The following is a 19441-nucleotide window of genomic DNA, read 5'->3' as shown; positions in this document are numbered from 1 at the left end:
AGGCCAGTGGCCTCATGGAGCAGAGCCTCTGAAGGGCAGTATGGAGAAGAGACCAGTGGCCCCACGGAATGGATCCTAGGAAAGAGCAGCACAGAGAAGGAACTGATGACGTCATCAAACATGACCATACATATGCCCCCCCCCCATTAATGAATCAGATTGCAAAAAAAAAAAAAACTTGTACACATTTGCAAATTGGGGCAGTTTTGAACTTGAGAAGACATGCTGTATAGGTGTTTTGAAAGGTATGGGAGACTGTGCGTGTTTGTGCCTGCTACATGCAATGTTTGTAATAATATCAAGCAAATCAAATGTAAAAACCTTCCCACCAGACCATAAAAGAGGTCCACAGACAAAAAACGATCCACACACTGAGCAGACAGGCCAGCCCTTGGGGCACTGCCAGACTGCTCTATAGGCCAGTCCGACCCTGCACTCTCGGAAGCTGTACACAGAGTGAGGCTAGATGCTTGATAGTCCAGGAAGCTTATAGGACAATCAAAGAAAAAGTTTGGGAAGGGGAACAAACTTGGCAGGACATACTTAGACCTTGCAGCCGTTCGTGGCATTTACTACCAAGGAGGGCTGGTACCAGGAACTATTTATATCCTAAACATTATACACCATCATCACAAAGCACTGCTGGACACCAGTGCTCCTCCAACTGCTTCCTGGTTTCTATTTTGTCTCCTTAGTTTTTTTAGTAATTCCTCCCGCGAACAGTGATTGGCAGATGGTCGTCATGGTTTTCTCTCTTTGGTAGCATGTAAGTGTACACGCAGCCCAAACACGCCACATCTCAGCATCGCCTTAAACTGAATATGGTGCTTAAATGAGGCTGGCCTGCCGTTTGTAACAACCATCTGAAGGGCCCCTGGAAACGGTTCGGTTAGGATTTCTCTGCTGTAATCTCAGTCCCAGAGCAATGCTAATATCTCAATTACGAGGCGGGTGGTTGCATACAAAGGGCAGACAGAAGCTTGTAAAAGATGCAGTCTCTCTCTGAGCCCATGATAATAAAGCTCTCATAAAGAGGGCTTCTTTCTCTTTCTTCCGTGGCACCTGTGTGGGCTCAGCAGATAAACTGACTTTCGCCAGCCCCCTGTGTGCGAGGCTAAGGCGCATTGGGGAAAGCCCTGCCACGAAGCAATCAATTGCCTCAGTGCCACTGAAATGTGTAGGGGGTGTGATGTCAAAGCCCAGCCAGTCAAAGGTTAATTGGGAAGGATTAGAGGCATCTAACAAGCAGCCACTGAGGCTGTGCATGGGTTGGTTTTCTGCTGGGACACAAGAGGCACTGAAGTTACTAAGCAGAGTTCTCTTTACTGCAAGTTAGTATTTCAATACTTACACAGTATTCCAATATAAAACTTGGAATGGCAATTATATATATGATCATTCATAAGTAAAACAAGCATTTGCAATGCAGTGGGTCTCGCATTTGCTCGAGCTAGAGGTATTAGCGTTGCAAACTCCTAACTGGACTTTTCTTGCCAGATAAACTGATAATGAAAAGTAAAACAGTTTCACATATGCGAGCCAACAGATGCCATGAGCGTGAAGGAAACACAGAAAAGGAAACAGAAGTTCGCTCGCAGTGAAACGTATCGGCAAACGTGCAATTATCCATGTAACCTACAAAAGAAGAATTATCCATTTAGCCAGCTAAAGTAGAATTATCCATGTAACAAGGTCGATGTCATGCAAAGCGCTCAACTACCGCCCAGCGAGATCGCACTGTGTAAAAAATAAAAAGAAATAGTGCAGAAGCAATTCGGAAAACACAGAGCTTTGTATGTTTTCAGTAGTTTACCGGTTCTGTAGAGAAGGGCTAAACACCGGAAAAGGCATGACATATGCATGCCTTTCACTAATGAAATCAAGTGAATTTTAAAAGGCAAGCACACAAACCAACTAAACTGATGAGCATGGTTAAAAGCCCACAGAGAGATTACAACAGGGGCCAGAGCACTTGCGCGCGATCAACCCAAAAAACAATATGAAAGCACAGCCCATGCTACACCCTTATTTGTAAATTTGTCAAATGACATAAATGACTAAACAGCCCTGGTTTGTCTGCTCAAGGAACGGTACAAGCACTTTTTTCAATGCTAAGTAAAGTCATATTGGGTCACACCCTTTCCCTGACTATCGGGCAGAGTTTACAACTCAATGTGATGCCCTCCTGCTGGAGCTGACTCAACATACAGACAAGTTCACTATCTCTAGGGGTTCTAAGCACACCCACAGCCAGGTCACTATCAGACTACAGAGTGAGAAGTGTAAAAAAAAAGAAAAGTAAAAACATGGCAGCAGCCCTTTTCATTCTATGCACCCAGGATTTGGAATAACATCCTGGTATCCATCAGAGTTGCACTAACACTGCTTCAGATTAGGAGAGTGTTGAAGGCTCTCTTCCTTAAGGAACACTGCATCACAGTGCATTAGCCGTCCACAACCAAGCTTTCTCTAATTACATGTTGACTTTATGCATGTTGTTCACTATGTACAACACTGCTGCCATTTGGCTAGATTTGCACTATAGAAATATCATATACATAATACATAGATGCATACATTATAGGCCAGCACTGCATTAATCCAGGGTTTCCTCACTAAATATCACAAATGCAATATACAAATCTATTTTTTCAGATTTTTATGATAGTTGAATAGAGGAAAAGACAACCTGCCACCTTCCATGGGCCTCCTCGCTGCCAAAATATGTTAGCACTACCTACAGCAAGATGTCAAGATACAGAGCTGCAATGCATGGTATTCATTTGTTAGGGAGTTGAGGATCAGTGGGAAGGTGGAGACTGGAGAGAAAAGAGGTATCCAGTCCGTACACAAGGTTTAATGTGATTACATTTCAAGAGCAGGCCGGGTGTGGCCACCGCAATACGTCTGTGGGCCGAGGTGCTTGCACAGGCCATTGTAGAAGGATTACGGTGCTGCACAGTACGCAGAAGGAGACGTCAATTCGCTCAATATTGTTGAGCTCCGAGTAGTGTAATGCGGTACAGTCAACATTAGCTTTTACCTCACTAATGTGGTTCTTGTGGATTCATTTTCTGTCACAGCAATGCTGCTTTTGATGGCTGGTATAAATAGGGGAACTATTGTTCGTAAAGTGCAGCTAAGCAAAGGATTCTAGGGTTTACCGAGAGTGCAAGCCAGTAAAGCTCACACACTGCATGCAAATGCCACATGTTACTGTCTGCAATATGGATTTTTGGGAAGTCTGCTATCTATGCATGAGCCTTCCTGCTGAGTATGCCTGAACCTTTCTGCTGTTTAGGCATGTGGACTATTCTGTAGGCCCAAACCCTCCTACCACGGAAACCTGATACCAGTACATCATGTTTATGCCACTATTGAGGTCGAAGTACTCCTGCTGCCAAGAACCAAGTTCCTTCATCGTTTAAGGTCTGAAAAGTCCGGCTGTTTTGTCTTGAGCCTTTGGCTTACAACAATCCCTCTTCCTGTCAGGCCGCTGCATGAGGCCATATCCAATACTTTAATCCAGTGGGCTCGCAGAGGACACTTCCACAGTCTGCAGAAAGAACCAGAGGAAGTCTTTGCAGTTTGGGCTCATCATGAAAGCCTGGTTAGTGGTGGTTTGGGATTTTAACTCATTCTCGTCCGAACAAAGTAGCCCTGTACATAACAAGCGTAATAACTTGAACAGCCAGAAGCTAGTAAACCTCTGCTGGGCTGCACGCAATACCTGTACTGGACTCTGTATTTTCCTGGCCCATTCCAGAAAGATCTTATGGATGTCTCTCATGACACAGAAAGATTTGATAAAAAAAATTATATGGGAAATGGACAGACAGAATGGGCCTAGCAACTGCTGTCTGCCCTTAATAATAATGTATCTATTTTGAGTGGGCTATCGCTATGCACAGACTCGAGCTGTGATATGTAAATTGCCAATGTATGTTTTACTCCTCAGGCCAACCTTGCAAACTCGTAGCTGAGTGAAGCAACCACTCTGGTTGGCTCGTGAGACTATTGAGCAATGGATGAACCCCTGTACTGTTAGCAAGGGTTATACTCCTCATAAACTGTAATGGATGAAAGAATGGCCTGTTTGCATTGTTCCAGTGATACTGTACCCGTTACAGCAAACTAACATGAAATAACTGGATGCCACAATTTAAATTACAAATAATAAAATGTTGAAAATTGCAGTTGGGTAAAAGGCTTTTCTGCCTCCAGTGTCTCCCAGGCTGTTTGAAGAACCATGTGAGAGATAAAAATGAAACTGCAGCAGTAAAAGGCTCAGATAGGCAAATAAAAATGCTGCTTTCAAGTAAGGCTTTTCAAGTAAGGCCTGTACAGAAACAACCTCCTTAACCCTGGCTTCTTATCTGCGTTAACGTCTGTACCAATACTCAATACTCTTAAATACTTTCAAGGATCTTATAGGCTCTCGTGCTCATATTCCTTTCAGAAATACATTTCACTTTCAAATAAATGTTCGGTTTACATTACATTAATTTACGTTTTGGATTCCATGTGGCAAAGGGGACCGCCCTAAATTCCCCATAAAATGAAAAGAAGCATCAAAGAGGGCCCACGCTTTGTGCTCTCCTGCGTGTGATGGTGGCAGGTCAGTGAGGTCTGGAAGTGGTGTCCCTTGGCAGCCGCGGAGAGCGACTGTGCATTCGGTCTTGTGCAAGGTCAGCTTTAGGTTTCATGGTGCTGTCACCGGGTAAAGACTTATGGCTTGCTTTGAACTGTGTTTAGAGGTTGTACTGTGGGAACACTTCTCAATTTAGTGATTTGTGTTTTTTGTTGTGTGTGGACGTTATTTAGTGCTAGCCACTGCCTGTACAGTAGCATGTCATTTTGGACTTTTTAGTTAAACTGAGTTGGGCTGGCTGATGTGGAAAACTGGCAGCTTGTCCTCTGACTGATGCCCCCAAATGACTGGTATAACCAGTGCGGAGTCAGCACATCAGCTGTCATTCTCAACAGAAGAAAGGAGTGTGAGAGGGTCATTGAACGGCAAGAGACTTTTATAATTTAACAATAAAAGACACGTTCACCTCTTGCACGTTTATCTAATCAAACCTAATTACAGCTAGATTTTTCCTAGACTGGTCCCTGTGCACTGGGTAAAAATGTTGTTTTCCACCATGAAAGAAAAAAACTCCAGGACACCTAGCTAACAATACTCTGGGAGTCAGCGAGGTGTGGCGCAATCTTCTTAACTTGGACGATTTACGGCTCAAAGGATATGCATTTGTGCAAGGTAAACTATTTTAACACTAACTGATATCACTGAAGGCCAGTACTTTTCAATTGAATATCTGTAGGGCAAACTACCAGTAGGACCTAGTCACAGAGATTATTACCATTGACGCTACTCTCAGATGCGGATCTGAGATTGCGGAGACACAATATATTTGTGTTATCGAGATGTGACTTGACTTTTATCACCAATATTATTGATTTGTCCGTTTGGTAGTCAGCAGAATAGCTACAAATGGAAATGACAAGATTACATAATTGCTTTCCTGAGCATCTCATGGCACTCATATATATTTAAGACAAATCCCACAAATGCCTTTCCACTACGACCCGTGAATGTATATAGGGGAAGAGTGCCAGTCCTGGTTCTGGAGTGCTCCACTCTATGGGGAGGAACCAACAAGGTAAACGGCAAAGAGAAGTACAGACTTTAGTATAACACAGAAAAGTACAGACTTTAATATAACAACCCATCAATATGATTTTGGCATTTGCATCTCGGTTATACTGAAATCTCTGTATTAGTACAACAATTCATTCTTTGTGACAACCTGGTGTTGTCCTTTTTAAGGGGGCGTTGCAGAAGCCATTTAATTACAGGCCACCAGGAATATTGACTGAATATATTCTTTAATCCGTGGTTCCTCTCCCCTTGTGCTGCTTAGTTTACACCAACAAAAAAATATGTCAGTTTCTCCCTGTACCCGAGTTGCAAGAGCAGACTTAGAAGGCTGGTCTATTGTGTGGGCGGGGCACAGTCCTACTGCCCATAAAAGAGCTTTAAAGCAGTATATTAGAGACGTGAATTGCAAAATAGCACATAGAATTAGGGAGCGCTGGATGAAATATCTCCTAGGTGGTGGAAGATTGCAGTACCAGACAATGCAGGGATGACAGGACATTTGTAATACTCCATTGTAATGCTGAGGTTTACATTATTTTGCCTATACCATCGTATACTAGGTGAATTGTGTGTAAGACTTGAGTGTCAAGGACTGACCAGTTATAATAAAAAAGAGGTGTAACGAACAGAAAGCTTTATCATGCCCGTGGTTTGGTGCAGGAGATGGGCAAGCAATAGGAGTAGCAGGTCGGAGACCAGATTTACTATTGTCCCATATTCTGACAAATCAGACCAACTGATTTCGTCCCTGATCTGCTCCATGTGCCAGAAAGTAAGATATTGGAGCTGCACACTGGATGAGTGGAATGTTTTTGCCCATGTGCTGTTCGATAGCGTAAGCATCGGCTGTTGCTAGGCAACAAGCAGAATCCATGGGCGATTTCAGTTAAAGTTCATATGGTGGTTCACTCTGTCTCAGATCGACCAGCGTTAATGGGAGAGGTGACATGCTAAGATGCTGCTACAAGCTTGGGAGGCGGTGTTTATTTAATTTGTAAAGAAATAAGTGTAGGGGCCAAACGTTTTTATTAGGAACTCACCGCTGATGCAGTCAGATGCTGGGGATATCGAATACTAGGGCTGTTTAGTTTTGATTCAACCGTATACCTCCTCCTTTCACCACCCTATACTTCCAGTCTCTTCATCTCACTTTGGCATGTTCTTTTTCACCACTGATTTCTCCCTTTGTCAGTGTTTCCTTAACTTTCTCTTCCTTCCTCTTCCCTTTTCAGCCTTTCTCACTCTTGAACTGTGTCAAAGTCTGATGATGAAAAATAAGTCCTGATCCCCAAGAAGAGTGCCAGTGCCCACTACCTACTATCACCAGAACAAACCAAGCACTGCTGCAGTGGGGCTTGGACAAGCAAAATCTAAAAACTTGCAGTGAGGGTCGTAAACAACAGGCTGTGACTATGTATTTTTTTTTCCTCAGGTGCCCAAGATGACTGTGACGTGCCAGCTGCTCCTGTTACTTTTCTCTTTCATGGTGCATGCATTGGACTGTGTAATGGCACAAGGACCTGTAACCGAGACCTTGTGTGGGGGAGAACTCGTGGACACTTTGCTATTCGTCTGTGGGGAACGAGGCTTCTATTTCAGTGAGTAGCTCCCCACACCCTTCATATCATGTGTCTGTTTTGTTACATCCTGTGCTGTATGCTCAAATGAGTTAATGCACTAAAAGCTTTGCGCAGTATTATAACCAAAGACAGGCACTGCAGTAAACTGGGCAAAAGCATCCATGCATGACAACATTAAAGTATCCACTGCCTTTTAAAATTATATACTGTCACTGGGAAAATTAGACAGGACGTACCCTCCATTCTCTTTGAAAATAGATAGATAGATAGACAGTCATACAGACAGTGGCATATTGCCTGCATTTCCTTTTCCTATTCTAAGTAGAGGCTTATGTACTTCTCCATTTTCGCCTCCAGAATGCTTACAAATGAAATCAGAAATTTAGCTGGAGGCGTGAATGACAACCGTGTATTTTTGTACCTCAGAGGACGTTTGCCTGTCCTGGGATTCAATTGTTCGTACACACCTTCAAACAATCTAAACCAGGCATACACCTGCTCCCTTCATCACAGCCACAGACAATGAAAACAAGGATGAACAGGTTTGAGGACAAGGCCACTGGTAGCCCACATAGGCACCTACTACAATGTCATCATTAATTGCACATTTAATGAATATCTACTAGATGTCAGCAGTCACTAGTATTGTAGAAATATGTAACAAAACGCATCCCTTTGCTCCTTTTCCATTTTCTATTACCTTTTCATATCTATGGAGGACGGAGTGTACACCCCTGCTCCAAAACCTTGGCCCTCATAGGCACATAGCTTGACATCCGGCGAGTTATTTTTCAAGTAGGTGACTTGGCATTGTAAAGAATAGGTGGAACAAATGAAGTGTTAATAGGAGCTGAGGTGGACTTGAGAGACTATCTTTTAATGCATGTGTTTGACAAAATTAGTATTTTTCAAACCAAACTTCTTCCATGGGGATTTGCAAATACCTGCGCGTTTTTTCACCGTACATTGATTTATTGAACACCTGAGCTCTGACGTTACTGCTTTCTCTAATTAGGCACACACTGTAGCTTTAGTAGGCATGGGAACATCGTACGACATTGCTCAAGTCAGCATTGATGTGTATTCGCAACCATGCCAAGGGTAGTGAAAGTGACATCACACTTACTTTTGCTTCCCCATGACATCGCAGGTTTGACTTATTTCCCTTTCATTTCCTTCATTTTACTGCTAAAGGGCTATAAGAAAGGTAGGGACTGGAAACTACAGAAAATAAACTGGGGTCTCTGATCCCTGTTTATTTTCGATTCCTGAAAGCAGAGGTGGCAAGAGCGTTAACAAGGGTACCACAATGCAAGCAGATATAGTGGATGCTAACTGTTGCAGACCCTAATTGACACACATGTAAGTCAGCCACCCAAACTACTTTCTAGCTGACTATGGAACCCAAAGCAAATGTTAAAATGTTCCTGACATGCTTTCTTGTTGGGTATTGCCAACCACGGTCACTGTTCTTGTGGGAACAAAGCATGTTCATGAAGATATGTCACAGGTCCTAAAAAAAAATGTTATTTAAGTTTTAACCTTCCTTTGAAGTTCTGCATCAAAAGAGCATTGACAGAGAGGGTTTTGTAGACGTAAGCACACAGTTACAAAGAAATGTTTTTAATACACATTTTGAAAATTCACTGTGTTGTCATCCAGTGTACTGTTGACCCAACCTGGCAACAAAGTGACCCTGTGTTCCTAGTAGGGCTGAAACCCTCAGAACTGAAGGAATGGTTTTGTTTGGAATCTAGGGGGATTTATTGAAGAAGGCCATTCACGACTGCCTTTTCTGATTCCTGTGTGAGCTGTAGATGAACAGCCAAGACTTTAGCAGTTTACCCTAACTGTATGTTCCTTTACTTTCACAAGTGTTTTTTGTCAAAGCCTGTTCCGTAACAGAAAACTGGAGGCATCTTTCTTTTTAACTATTTGACAGCTCGAGGTCCACTTTAACTGGGTATCGGAACAACAGTGCTAGGAGATGCTGTTTACAGTGGCTTCTAAACACTTTGCAAAGTCTTGTGTCCCTCTGCACAGCTGATGCAGCTAGCTTCTCCTCTCCTTTCATCCCTTAATGCTGACGGGGCACATTTTTTCCTGTATCTTTCTGAATAAAATTGGCAACGAGTGACAAGACACCCTACCGGGGACGGGTGAGCGAGGGACAGTGCAGGGCTGGCACGCTAGGCATGACAAAGGCTCTTTGTGCCTTCTCACATTCCTCACTGAAGAGCTGGGGAGATTCTTTAGACTGGTCCTTCCACTTGGTTTGCTACAAGATTCCTGGAATTTCTGCTTTCTTCTTTCTCAGAGTTGGCTGTTGCACAGGAAAGCATATTTAGGAATGGGTAAAAATGCTCACATTGACGGGCATAAGCTAGAAGTTGTTTAAATAGGCCCAAACAGATGGACATAGGAAAATGAGCACCATGTGGATGGCCATTGAACTCATCCATAAGTAAGGCAGATTTCAATTAGTCAAGGTAGTACTTAACATGCAAATTCCTTGACTATTTGAACGTCCACATATTCTTAGGCCTATGTGGCATTTACAGGTAATAAATATAATTGGTAAGGGCTTCAATCGTCCACCAAGCTTTTATAATCTACTGCAAATCTATTTATCGATAAACACCTCATATATTGGTTCTTGCACATGGTGCCATGGAGGATGTCACCTTTACATTAAAAAAATAGCATCATTTGTCCTACCTGCCTTCATACAGCACCACGTGGCTAGACTAACTTTGTGTACTGCACAAATGCCCCATACATAGCACTGTGTGGTAGGGATCAATCCACTGTGATATAATTTTGTTCACTTATACTGAGTGGATGTTTTCCTAGGGTTACTCTTAGTTAGATACATATTGGCCGAAAGAAGATCATTCATTCAGAGAATAGCACCTCACAAACAGTCACTAGCACGCGTCCCGTTCACACAGATAAGGCACAAATCAGCACACCAGATTCTGATGTTTACCCTTCCCACATACAGCGTCATTTTATTTCGTATTGCAGTTATGTCATGGCAGCACTACAGAGATATTTATGAGGGAGGTTAAATAATTCAAATAATGGTAAACTCACCATTGTACTTTTTGATATGGCTCTAAATTGATTGTAACTGATGCACCAAAAGTAACCATGTAGTTTGACAACTTACTACTTCACTGTCTGAAAAGTCATATTTTGGCCTAATCAATATGAAATAACTACAATTAAGTAGGTATACATTAAAACAGAAAGATAAAGATAGCTGAGAATAAGAGTGCGCTTTTGTCTTTCGCAAGGCAACAGGTTGATGGGCTGATAGCTATTTGTTGTTTAAAATAATATGCACATGTTTTTTTTGGGGGGGGGTGGGCTGTTTCAAATGGACAAAGATAAGTCCAAGCTTCTGAACTACATTCTTCTTAGACCCTACCACCCTTTCTCCAGCATTCCATATAAAAAGACTTAGGGGCCGATTACGAATCTCGCGGTGGATTTCGGACTGCCACGCTGTGGCAGTCCGACCTCCACATTACAAGGTTGGCGGGCCGACCGGCAACCTACCGCCACCCCCGCCCGGATCCATGATATCAACGGGCTGGGGGCGGTCCTGGTTGTAATCGGCCGGGGCGGCGCTGAACCCAGCGCCGCCCTGCTGATTACAACCTTGTTCTCCGCCAGACTTTTCATGGCGGTTTCACCACCTTGAAAAGACTGGCGGAGAACAAGTGCTAGGGACAGGGTCTCCCTGCCCAGCACCCTTGAAATGCACACTGTCTGCTGTGAAGACAGAGCGCATTGCAAGGGTGCTGGTGGACCCTGCATACGGCAGCATTGCCTCCAGCTCAATTATGAGCCGGGAACAATGCTGCTGCACCTTTCCCACTAGGCTGACCAGTGGGAAAGTTGTAATGGGACCACAGCAGTCTCCTCGTCGGGAGTTTGGCAGATGGATGTTTCCATCTGCCAAACTCCTTATGACTCCCACATATCTATTAAAAACTCAATTCTTATTGTTCCCTGACAGTAGCAGGATGAACTTTTACTTGACTTCCTCTTGGTACCCTTGCCCCAATGGAGAGATTGCTGATTTCGCTTTTGGTCTTTGCTACATCCCACTGCACGGTTTTCCTTTGCCCCTACCCATCCCCTCAGACAGACAGTTAAAATCTAGTATGGCCTTTATCTTCGTCCTCTTTTGTACAAAGTTGTTTTGTTGTCAGCATTCAACTGCGCCCCAGTGAAATCAATATCTAAATTTGCCATCAAACATGTTCACTTTTCAGTCCAATAAACATAGGTGATATCAATTTTGTCCTTTAGCTAAATTCCCCTCCATGGCAGAAAGGTAAAAGGAACGTCTTTTTTAACCTTCAAAGTTTGCTGACTGCAAGGTCCTGTTTGGTACCTGTTGTTAGGAAATTCTCTGTTCCACGAGATAGCCTGGATGGTTGAGTCAGCACAAGCCCCTATGAGAACTAAACAGTATGATTCAAGGGAAGAGGGCTGCTCAGATCGAGCATTTTAGATTGTGACAATTTGCGGCCTGCTTTCTGGCACTTGCCCAGCTCTGCCTTCCTTACACTCTGCTCTCCCTTCTCTTTACTTTCCAGTTGTACCAAGGCTACTGTCTTCCCTTCTTCTTGCTTTTCTCTAACTAGTGGGCAAAGTGCTCTTGGCAGCCAGTGCGGTTACCCGCAATAGGTGAGTATGATGCCAGAAAATGCATGGGGCAATGGGCACATCTGTCAGCAAAGTTATTTGAGGCAAGATATGAATTCCTCCGTCCTTTTTTTAACACTCTTCTTACCACCCCCCTTACATTCTGCTGCTCTTGTTTTTTCCTAGTCTTTGAACATTCATGCAAGTCCCTAAAGTGTCATCTCACAGACCAGCTGTGGGTTAAGTATGTAGTGCTGTGTGTAACAAGTAACACATTTAAAGATTCCTGACTAAACTGTCAAGTGTAAGCAGATTAGCTAACGATGCGCAGATCTGTCATTGAGGTATTTTGTAAGTTAACTAGAAAAAGGCCCGCTTTATGCTTGTTGCCTTGACTCGGAGGGCATTCCAATAGTAGTCCATTGAGGGTGTGTTCTCATTATGTATTTCTGACAATAGTCTATTATTGCCGACCACAAACATTTCCTGCTTTTTCTTCTTCACATGTGCAGGCCAGCCCTCAATGAGGCAGCATCGCAGGTTCCGCCGTGGTATCGTGGAGGAGTGCTGCTATCGCAGTTGCGACCTTGCACTTTTGGAAACGTACTGTTCCAAGCCAGCCAAGAACCAGCGTGATATCTCTTCTACATCATTCACAGCCCTGCCTCCACTAAGCAAGGTATGTTACTGAAGGTAAACCAACAGCTGATTCATACAGTTGTCAGGTGGAATAGTTGCAGTCCCTTGAAAGAACGCAGCTGGCTAAGAGGGGGGGCAAGGAAGATCCCTATAAAACCATATCCGCACGAGACATGATTATGGAGCTAAGCGATGAGTGTGACAGTGAGAGCAGATGGGATTCTTTGCCAGACATATATTCTACATTCTTTTGTTCAGGGTAGAATGGTCCAGCATTTGGCATCAGACAGGGGTCTTCTATGATGTCCTCAGCTCTGAGCAGTGTGCCCTGTGCTCTGAGCTGTGTGAGCAGTATAGTGATGGTGACTGAGGAGAAAGGATGATATGGCAAAAGTGCCATTCATCCACCTCTATACTTAATGCCCCAAAGATGCTTCAACCAGGTCTTGTAATGGAGAATGGTTCGAGTTCCTATATTTTTCGAGCAGTTTTTACAGCGAAGCAGGTGTAGGCAACGTTGGTGAGAACGAGCGGTAGTGTGTACTTAGTTTTCTCACATTATTCTCCCAAGTGCTACTAGATACTAGACCAACGTCTATGTCTACGAGTAGTTCAGGTTCTCTTGTTTCTCCTCTTCACTGAAAAGGTAAACTCTGACACTTACCTCTCTTGACAGGACATCTTCCGGAAGCCATCCCATGTAAAGTATTCCAAGTATGACGTGTGGCAGAGAAAGACAACGCAGCGCTTGCGGAGGGGTGTGCCAGCCATCCTGCGTGCCCGGCACTATAGGTGGCAAGCTGAGGCCCTGGAGAATTCCAAAGAAGTCAGGCTTTCCCATCCACTGACAGCCACGCGTTCCCAGCATACCTTGCTCGTGCGGGCTCTGTCAGAGACATCGGACAGGCGGAAATGAAACAGCTGCCTGGCCATAGGACGTTTATCTTCCTTCTTTTTTATTATCTCCTGGGGACTACCAAGAGAAGAGGAGACTGTGCTCACTCCTACTCCTTTTATTACACCAACAGAGTAAGGAGGGGTCCGACACCCGTGCTCCTCATTCACACCCTCACGGACAAGTGAGAGGAGACTTTACAAGCCCACCGAGAAACATGTGTAAGGAACAAAGAACTCAACCTTTCTTGTTTATTTGCGGCAATATTTCTTTGGCATTGTGTCCTTTCATTTCACTTTTTGGTGGTGTTGTTGGATCTTTCAGTCTCCTTGTACTCCCCGCACACACTTTTTTCTTCAAGCTGCACTATTTTGTACATGTGGATCTGTGTACCCCTGTCCTGGGACCAGTGTGCAATTATAGCACTGCACGGCGTGGAGCCTTAGTGGTGCCAACCAAGTGCACACAACTATGAACCCCTCCCAAAACACAGAGAAATCCTGAAGCCTGAGGCAAAGGCAGACAGTTCTTGTCACCAACAGTGCATTACAGTCTTCATCTGGAAGCTTTGCCCGAGGGAGGGAGGAGTGAGTGGGGAGAAGGGGACTGTAAAAAGGGGAGCGTATGTTTTTATGGTTCAATTGTTTTGTTGTTATTTTTAAACTCTGCACCTTTTTCCTTAACTTCAAGGAATTCCATAAAGGTTTTTAAAAGTTTTTATTTACTTGTACCTAATGAGAGAAATCCAAATAATTTTGCACCTTTTAATTAGCAAAAGGAGATCGAAGAGAGAGTGGGAAGGAGAGCACCCGGAAGTTTTCACGCTTCACGGTCTGCATTGCACACTTGTCATCGAATGTGTTTATTTTGAGAGATGTTCGTTTTTTGGGCAAAAAGCACTATTTTTATGGAACAAATTTTGTGTAGCAACAAAAGAAGGTTTGTTTGAATTGTATAATGTGCTATGGTGCTAAAGCATTGTGGAGGGAGACCAGTCTCACGATCGAGAGACCTGGGAGCATGGGATGATTTCTAACTTGAAATTTTCAGCTTTTCGTTTTAGGAAAAGTTTGAATAAATGTTCTTATTTCAATTGTGGCGGGCCTCACAAGATAGTTGTGAAGCAAGGTCCCCCGACCCCACAGAAATACACATATACTCACTATATCTCAATGGTAGTGACTACTTTTTAAAGAATCTGGCTATATTTTGAAAGAAAATCAATAATCGGTATTGTACATGCACCAGCAGTTGCAGCATACCTGTATGGTGTGGTGGCTCATTCACCTACCTGACAAACTAAGAACCTTTTGACAGTTTTACTTAAAATAAATCACACACTTGCCCTTCCTTTGTTCCGTTTGTGACATGCTGTACTTAGGTGAGAATACATGAAATGCAGAGTTGAATCCTCCTTAGTACCAAAACCGGAGTGAACTATCATAGCTGTCAGCACGCAGGAGAAAGGCTGGGGGAGGAAGAGGGGCAGGAAGTAGACGGTGCTGCTTTTTGATGTCACCTGTTAAGCCACAGCAGGTTCCTCACCGTGGGGCTAGTTTTGAAGATGCTGTATTATGATGTCAGCAGATGTGTGATGACCGGTTCTGCGTCGTCTGACTGGGACTTGAGGGACTATTTTATTATATCTTTAGGGTCTGACAGCCAGTTGTGGATTGTGGGACTGAGGTCTGAAGATGTTTTTTGACATAATTGGCTTCCTGGCTACAGGTTGAGTATTGTGGAACCAGGGTTCACATTTCAATTTCATTTAGGTGATGGCAGGATTTCCAAGTGCAACTTCTTTTTGCAAGGGGTCTTCTATGATGTCCTCAACTCTGAGCAGTGTGCCTTCAGCTCTGAGCTGTGTGAGCAGTATACTGATGGTGACTGGGGTATTGGCCTTGAAAATCAAGTTCAAGTGTCAAAAGTAAGACAATGCAGTTCGTGAGTGCACGGACCTGTGTTCCCTTGCTCGCTGCTCCTTTGACATGCAGTACCTTTTTTGCCAAATCATTTTGTGGTGCCTGTGACTTGGAACACACAACCTCAGATTAACCATGGTGTCCAGCATGGCAAACACACTTGAGAGAAACAGTGCCTACTGGATCGAGATTTGGCCTTTCCGGGGAGCAGGAACACAAAGGGTTATGCCAGGCAGGTCAAAGACTAAAGCTTCCCAGCAACCATAAGGTAATTACTGTATTTTGACTAATATCCTCCTACAACCTTGATTGATTTCTCAATGATCTGACAAAACACAATCCAGAAGTGATTGACTCTTTAGTTAATCCATTATGAACGGGCCAGCACCTCCACTTTCAGATAGATAGGAGCATTCAGGGAAGGGGTAATGGAGTTCATTGAGGAGGTGTTGTTGAGTTCTTCAACCTAGCTCTTTTCTGAGTACAACATGCCACTATGAGTTATAGATTAGAACACTTCCTCTCTTTTTCATAGAGTTTATCTATTGTTCCACCAGTTTCTTATGAGTGAAGGAGTAGCAAAAGGATGTTACTTTTACCAACATATTTAGGGACACCCAGTATCCAAGACATTGGAAAATAGGGTGAACAAAAACAAGATAGTTGGCCCAGCCGCAAGATCCCACATAAGCCCTAGTGTCCCGTGTCCCGTGTCATATGTCTACACCAGGAGGCGATAGAGACAACAAATGCACAGGCACTGGCAGAATTGTGACATTTTAAGTATTATTGTTTAGCTAAAAGAGATATCACATATGATTCCAGTATTACATATTGCTTCCCATCGGTTTATTTACCCATTCTTGCCATCTATGTATCATGTAAAGACTGATTGCATGAGAGAGAGGTGGGCCTGTGACACTGAAAAAGAAAACAAACCCCTGTCCAACGGTGTTCTACCACATTATTGAGTTTTCTATACAGAAACACAAAAATATTGTATCCAGACTATAGATTTTCACTATATCATCAAAATAAGTATATATTAAATATACATTTACTGTTCTTAACTCCACATCTGTGTATCATGCTGATACATGGTATTACGGTACATAGGTTTGAAGTTAAGAACACTATGGCGGTCATTCTGACCCTGGCGGTCAAAGACCGCCAGGGCGGAGGACCGCGGGAGCACCGCCGACAGGCCGGCGGTGCTCCAATGGGGATTCCGACCGCGGCGTTAAAGCTGCGGTCGAACCGGCACCACTGGCGGGCTCCCGCCAGTGTACCGCCGCCCCATTGAATCCTCCACGGCGGCGCAGCTTGCTGCGCCGCCGAGGGGATTCCGACCCCCCCGACCGCCATCCCGGATGGCGGTAGGGGGGGTCGCGGGGCCCCTGGGGGCCCCTGCAGTGCCCATGCCACTGGCATGGGCATTGCAGGGGCCCCCGTAAGAGGGCCCCTAAATGTATTTCACTGTCTGCTGCGCAGACAGTGAAATACGCGACGGGTGCAACTGCACCCGTCGCACAGCTTCCAATCCGCCGGCTCGATTCCGAGCCGGCTTCATCGTGGAAGCCTCTTTCCCGCTGGGCTGGCGGGCGGTCTGAAGGCGACCGCCCGCCAGCCCAGCGGGAAAGTCAGAATTACCGCCGCGGTCTTTCGACCGCGGAACGGTAAGCTGACGGCGGGACTTTGGCGGGCGGCCTCCGCCGCCCGCCAAGGTCAGAATGACCCCCTATATCTAGTTATCTAATCTTATCCATCTATCTGTAAATTGGTTAACCTTTATGATATAGTGGTAGTCGAGATTCTAGATTCAATTGTTTTGGTAACTCGATGAAGAAGACTCATTATTTTAACATACAGCCCATGCCACCAACCACCACTTCTACGATCTCCCACCAGCAAACAATCTGGGGACAGTATTTCAATTCTCAATGCACAAGCTTTATCCCAGCTCTTATTCAGAAGCAGATATCCTATGGAAGAAGAACCTGTTCTCTTAAAGAACTGTCTCTTGCACTTCTTGGCTTTGCCAATAGCAAAGCCGCACAGAACATCTATGAAATACTATTGGTATTCCAGCACCTCGTACAACATGTCATTGTGGGAAGAGTGCTTCTAGGCTCTGCAAGCCATTTGTTAGCCAAGCACGCAGGGCGCAACATACACACCATCTGCGATCATGGGAACAGCAAACATTAAAGAATGTAGTTATAGTCGATGGCAGTATTATCGTAAACGTGGAAGTTTTTTTCTGGAGGAAAAGGCTAGAGGGGGCCCTCCAAGTGACTGAGGAGGGGAGAGAGACCTGGTTAGAAATGCAAAGGGGGAAACCTGACTCCCCCTAATATTTGCTCTATAAACACTTTTCATTCTACATCTGGAGCCCTGTCGTTCTGTTACACAGCTGTTTCTGCTTATGCCACTATATCTTCATAACAATGGGGGAGGGGGAAACGACTACTTGAATTGTATAAATATTTGCTATTGTGAAGAAGATGTGGGGATTTGGGACCTTTTTATTGTGTAATCCGTTTTTTTATATGTTATTATTAATGTTTTCATGCAATGTTGAGCCATAATGCCTTTTTTTTTTAAGAAACGGCAATGCAATATGAGAATAAAATGAAAAGAAAATCAGCCTTATTTATTGTGTGATATAATCTGTGAGGGCATAAGGAAGACGGGGAATACTGGGTCCAAGCAGATCCCATTTTTTTTATAATTTGTGTTTACCCTTTAAAAAGAAAGCAAAAAACAACTTTTCTCAAATGCTTTGTACCAAAAAAAATCATAAAGCAAAATTAACCTTACACAGCCTGTTATTTTTCAAATGAAGGAAATAAAAAAAACATAAAACCATTTTTGTTTATGATAATTACTTCGGTACAAGTATGCTTTTATCTGGGAAAAGGACTGTTAAAAACAATAAAAGTTTCGCATAAAAAACTATCAACATTCAGTTCTCCTAACTGTCTCTACGAGCTGCAAAGCAATAAAGAAACAGTAGGAACTAATGCCAGTTTTACTTTACACTACCAAACTGGAGATTGTGGGCTTTACCTACTAACAAATAGGGGTATAGCTTTCAATGGTGCAGCAGGCACAGTTGCACCGAGCACCAGGGATCCGCGTAGGCAACAGCACCTCAATTGCGGCCTAGCTTTCTTACTACCAAACCAAACGATAGTATAATGGTATCGTATTTTCTTCCCTGCATGTGGGTCTACGATAGCAGTGCTACACCACCATCTAATAAACCTAACATCCTGCATTATTAATTTTGTCTGTACCAACCACTAGCCCAGTAGCCTGCTCCAAAAACCCACAACAGCTTATACTGATATAGGGCTTTGTCTTTTACAGACATCCCTCTAAGTCAGCTCATCAAGATCATGGGTGCCATGCCATAACCACACAGCATCCATATCACATTGTGATGATTTCATAAAAAACCCAAGGTCGCATAGTACATAGCAGCAATACAGAGAGACCACTAGCTGTAGTTGTAAGAACACCATGGTATCCACTCAAAGGTTCTTAGAGTGTACAATAAAACCTTTAAGATATGCACATTTCAGTTTGAGAATACATGATAGACAGTCTCGTAGAGTGTACAATAAAACCTTTAAGATATGCACATTTCAGTTTGAGAATACATGATAGACAGTCATGTAGGTTTCCCTGTATGGTCTACCGAGGGCCTAGTTTACAGCATAACTACTCTTGGCAACTGTACTTTCCTACTTGTGTACTTTGTATATTATATTAGGATGGGTGTCTCGACAATGAATACAATTTGGCCCTTCTCAGACAATTTCTGACAGGATCACTAGTGCCCACACTGAGAAGGGGTTGGGGAACAGTGACTGTTTCAAGTATTTGAATGTTAAGTCCGGATATAAGCATGCCGTGCTACTATTTTAAGCAACAATGTGTACCTATAGACTTGAGTACAGCCCACTGCTGTATTTACCTGCATTTAGATATGAACAATCAGAGATGCACATTCGTATTCTACAAGCACATTCACTGTTAGCTTTAGCAATGGTTCTACAAACTGGAAAGAGGC

At 43.7% G+C, this 19441-nt stretch overlaps 1 protein-coding gene across 2 annotated transcripts in view; it reads left to right on the top strand.

Moving 5' to 3' along the window:
* IGF2 (insulin like growth factor 2) overlaps positions 1-18015 on the top strand; it is a 28545-nt gene extending 10530 nt beyond the window's left edge. For both annotated transcript variants that reach the window (XM_069223182.1, XM_069223183.1), the window contains exons 2-4: positions 7098-7263; positions 12420-12586; positions 13223-18015. In XM_069223182.1, coding sequence (XP_069079283.1) covers positions 7098-7263; positions 12420-12586; positions 13223-13462 — 573 coding nt within the window. In that variant the 3' untranslated portion in view covers positions 13463-18015. The remainder of the gene's footprint in view (positions 1-7097; positions 7264-12419; positions 12587-13222) is intronic.
* Positions 18016-19441: the final 1426 nt, after the last annotated feature.

The sequence above is a fragment of the Pleurodeles waltl genome, chromosome 3_1 (genome assembly GCF_031143425.1).
Source record: "Pleurodeles waltl isolate 20211129_DDA chromosome 3_1, aPleWal1.hap1.20221129, whole genome shotgun sequence".
NCBI classification, from domain to species: Eukaryota; Metazoa; Chordata; class Amphibia; order Caudata; family Salamandridae; genus Pleurodeles; species Pleurodeles waltl.
The sequence above is the reverse complement of the archived record's forward strand: the minus strand, read 5'-3'. Positions and strand labels throughout refer to the sequence as shown.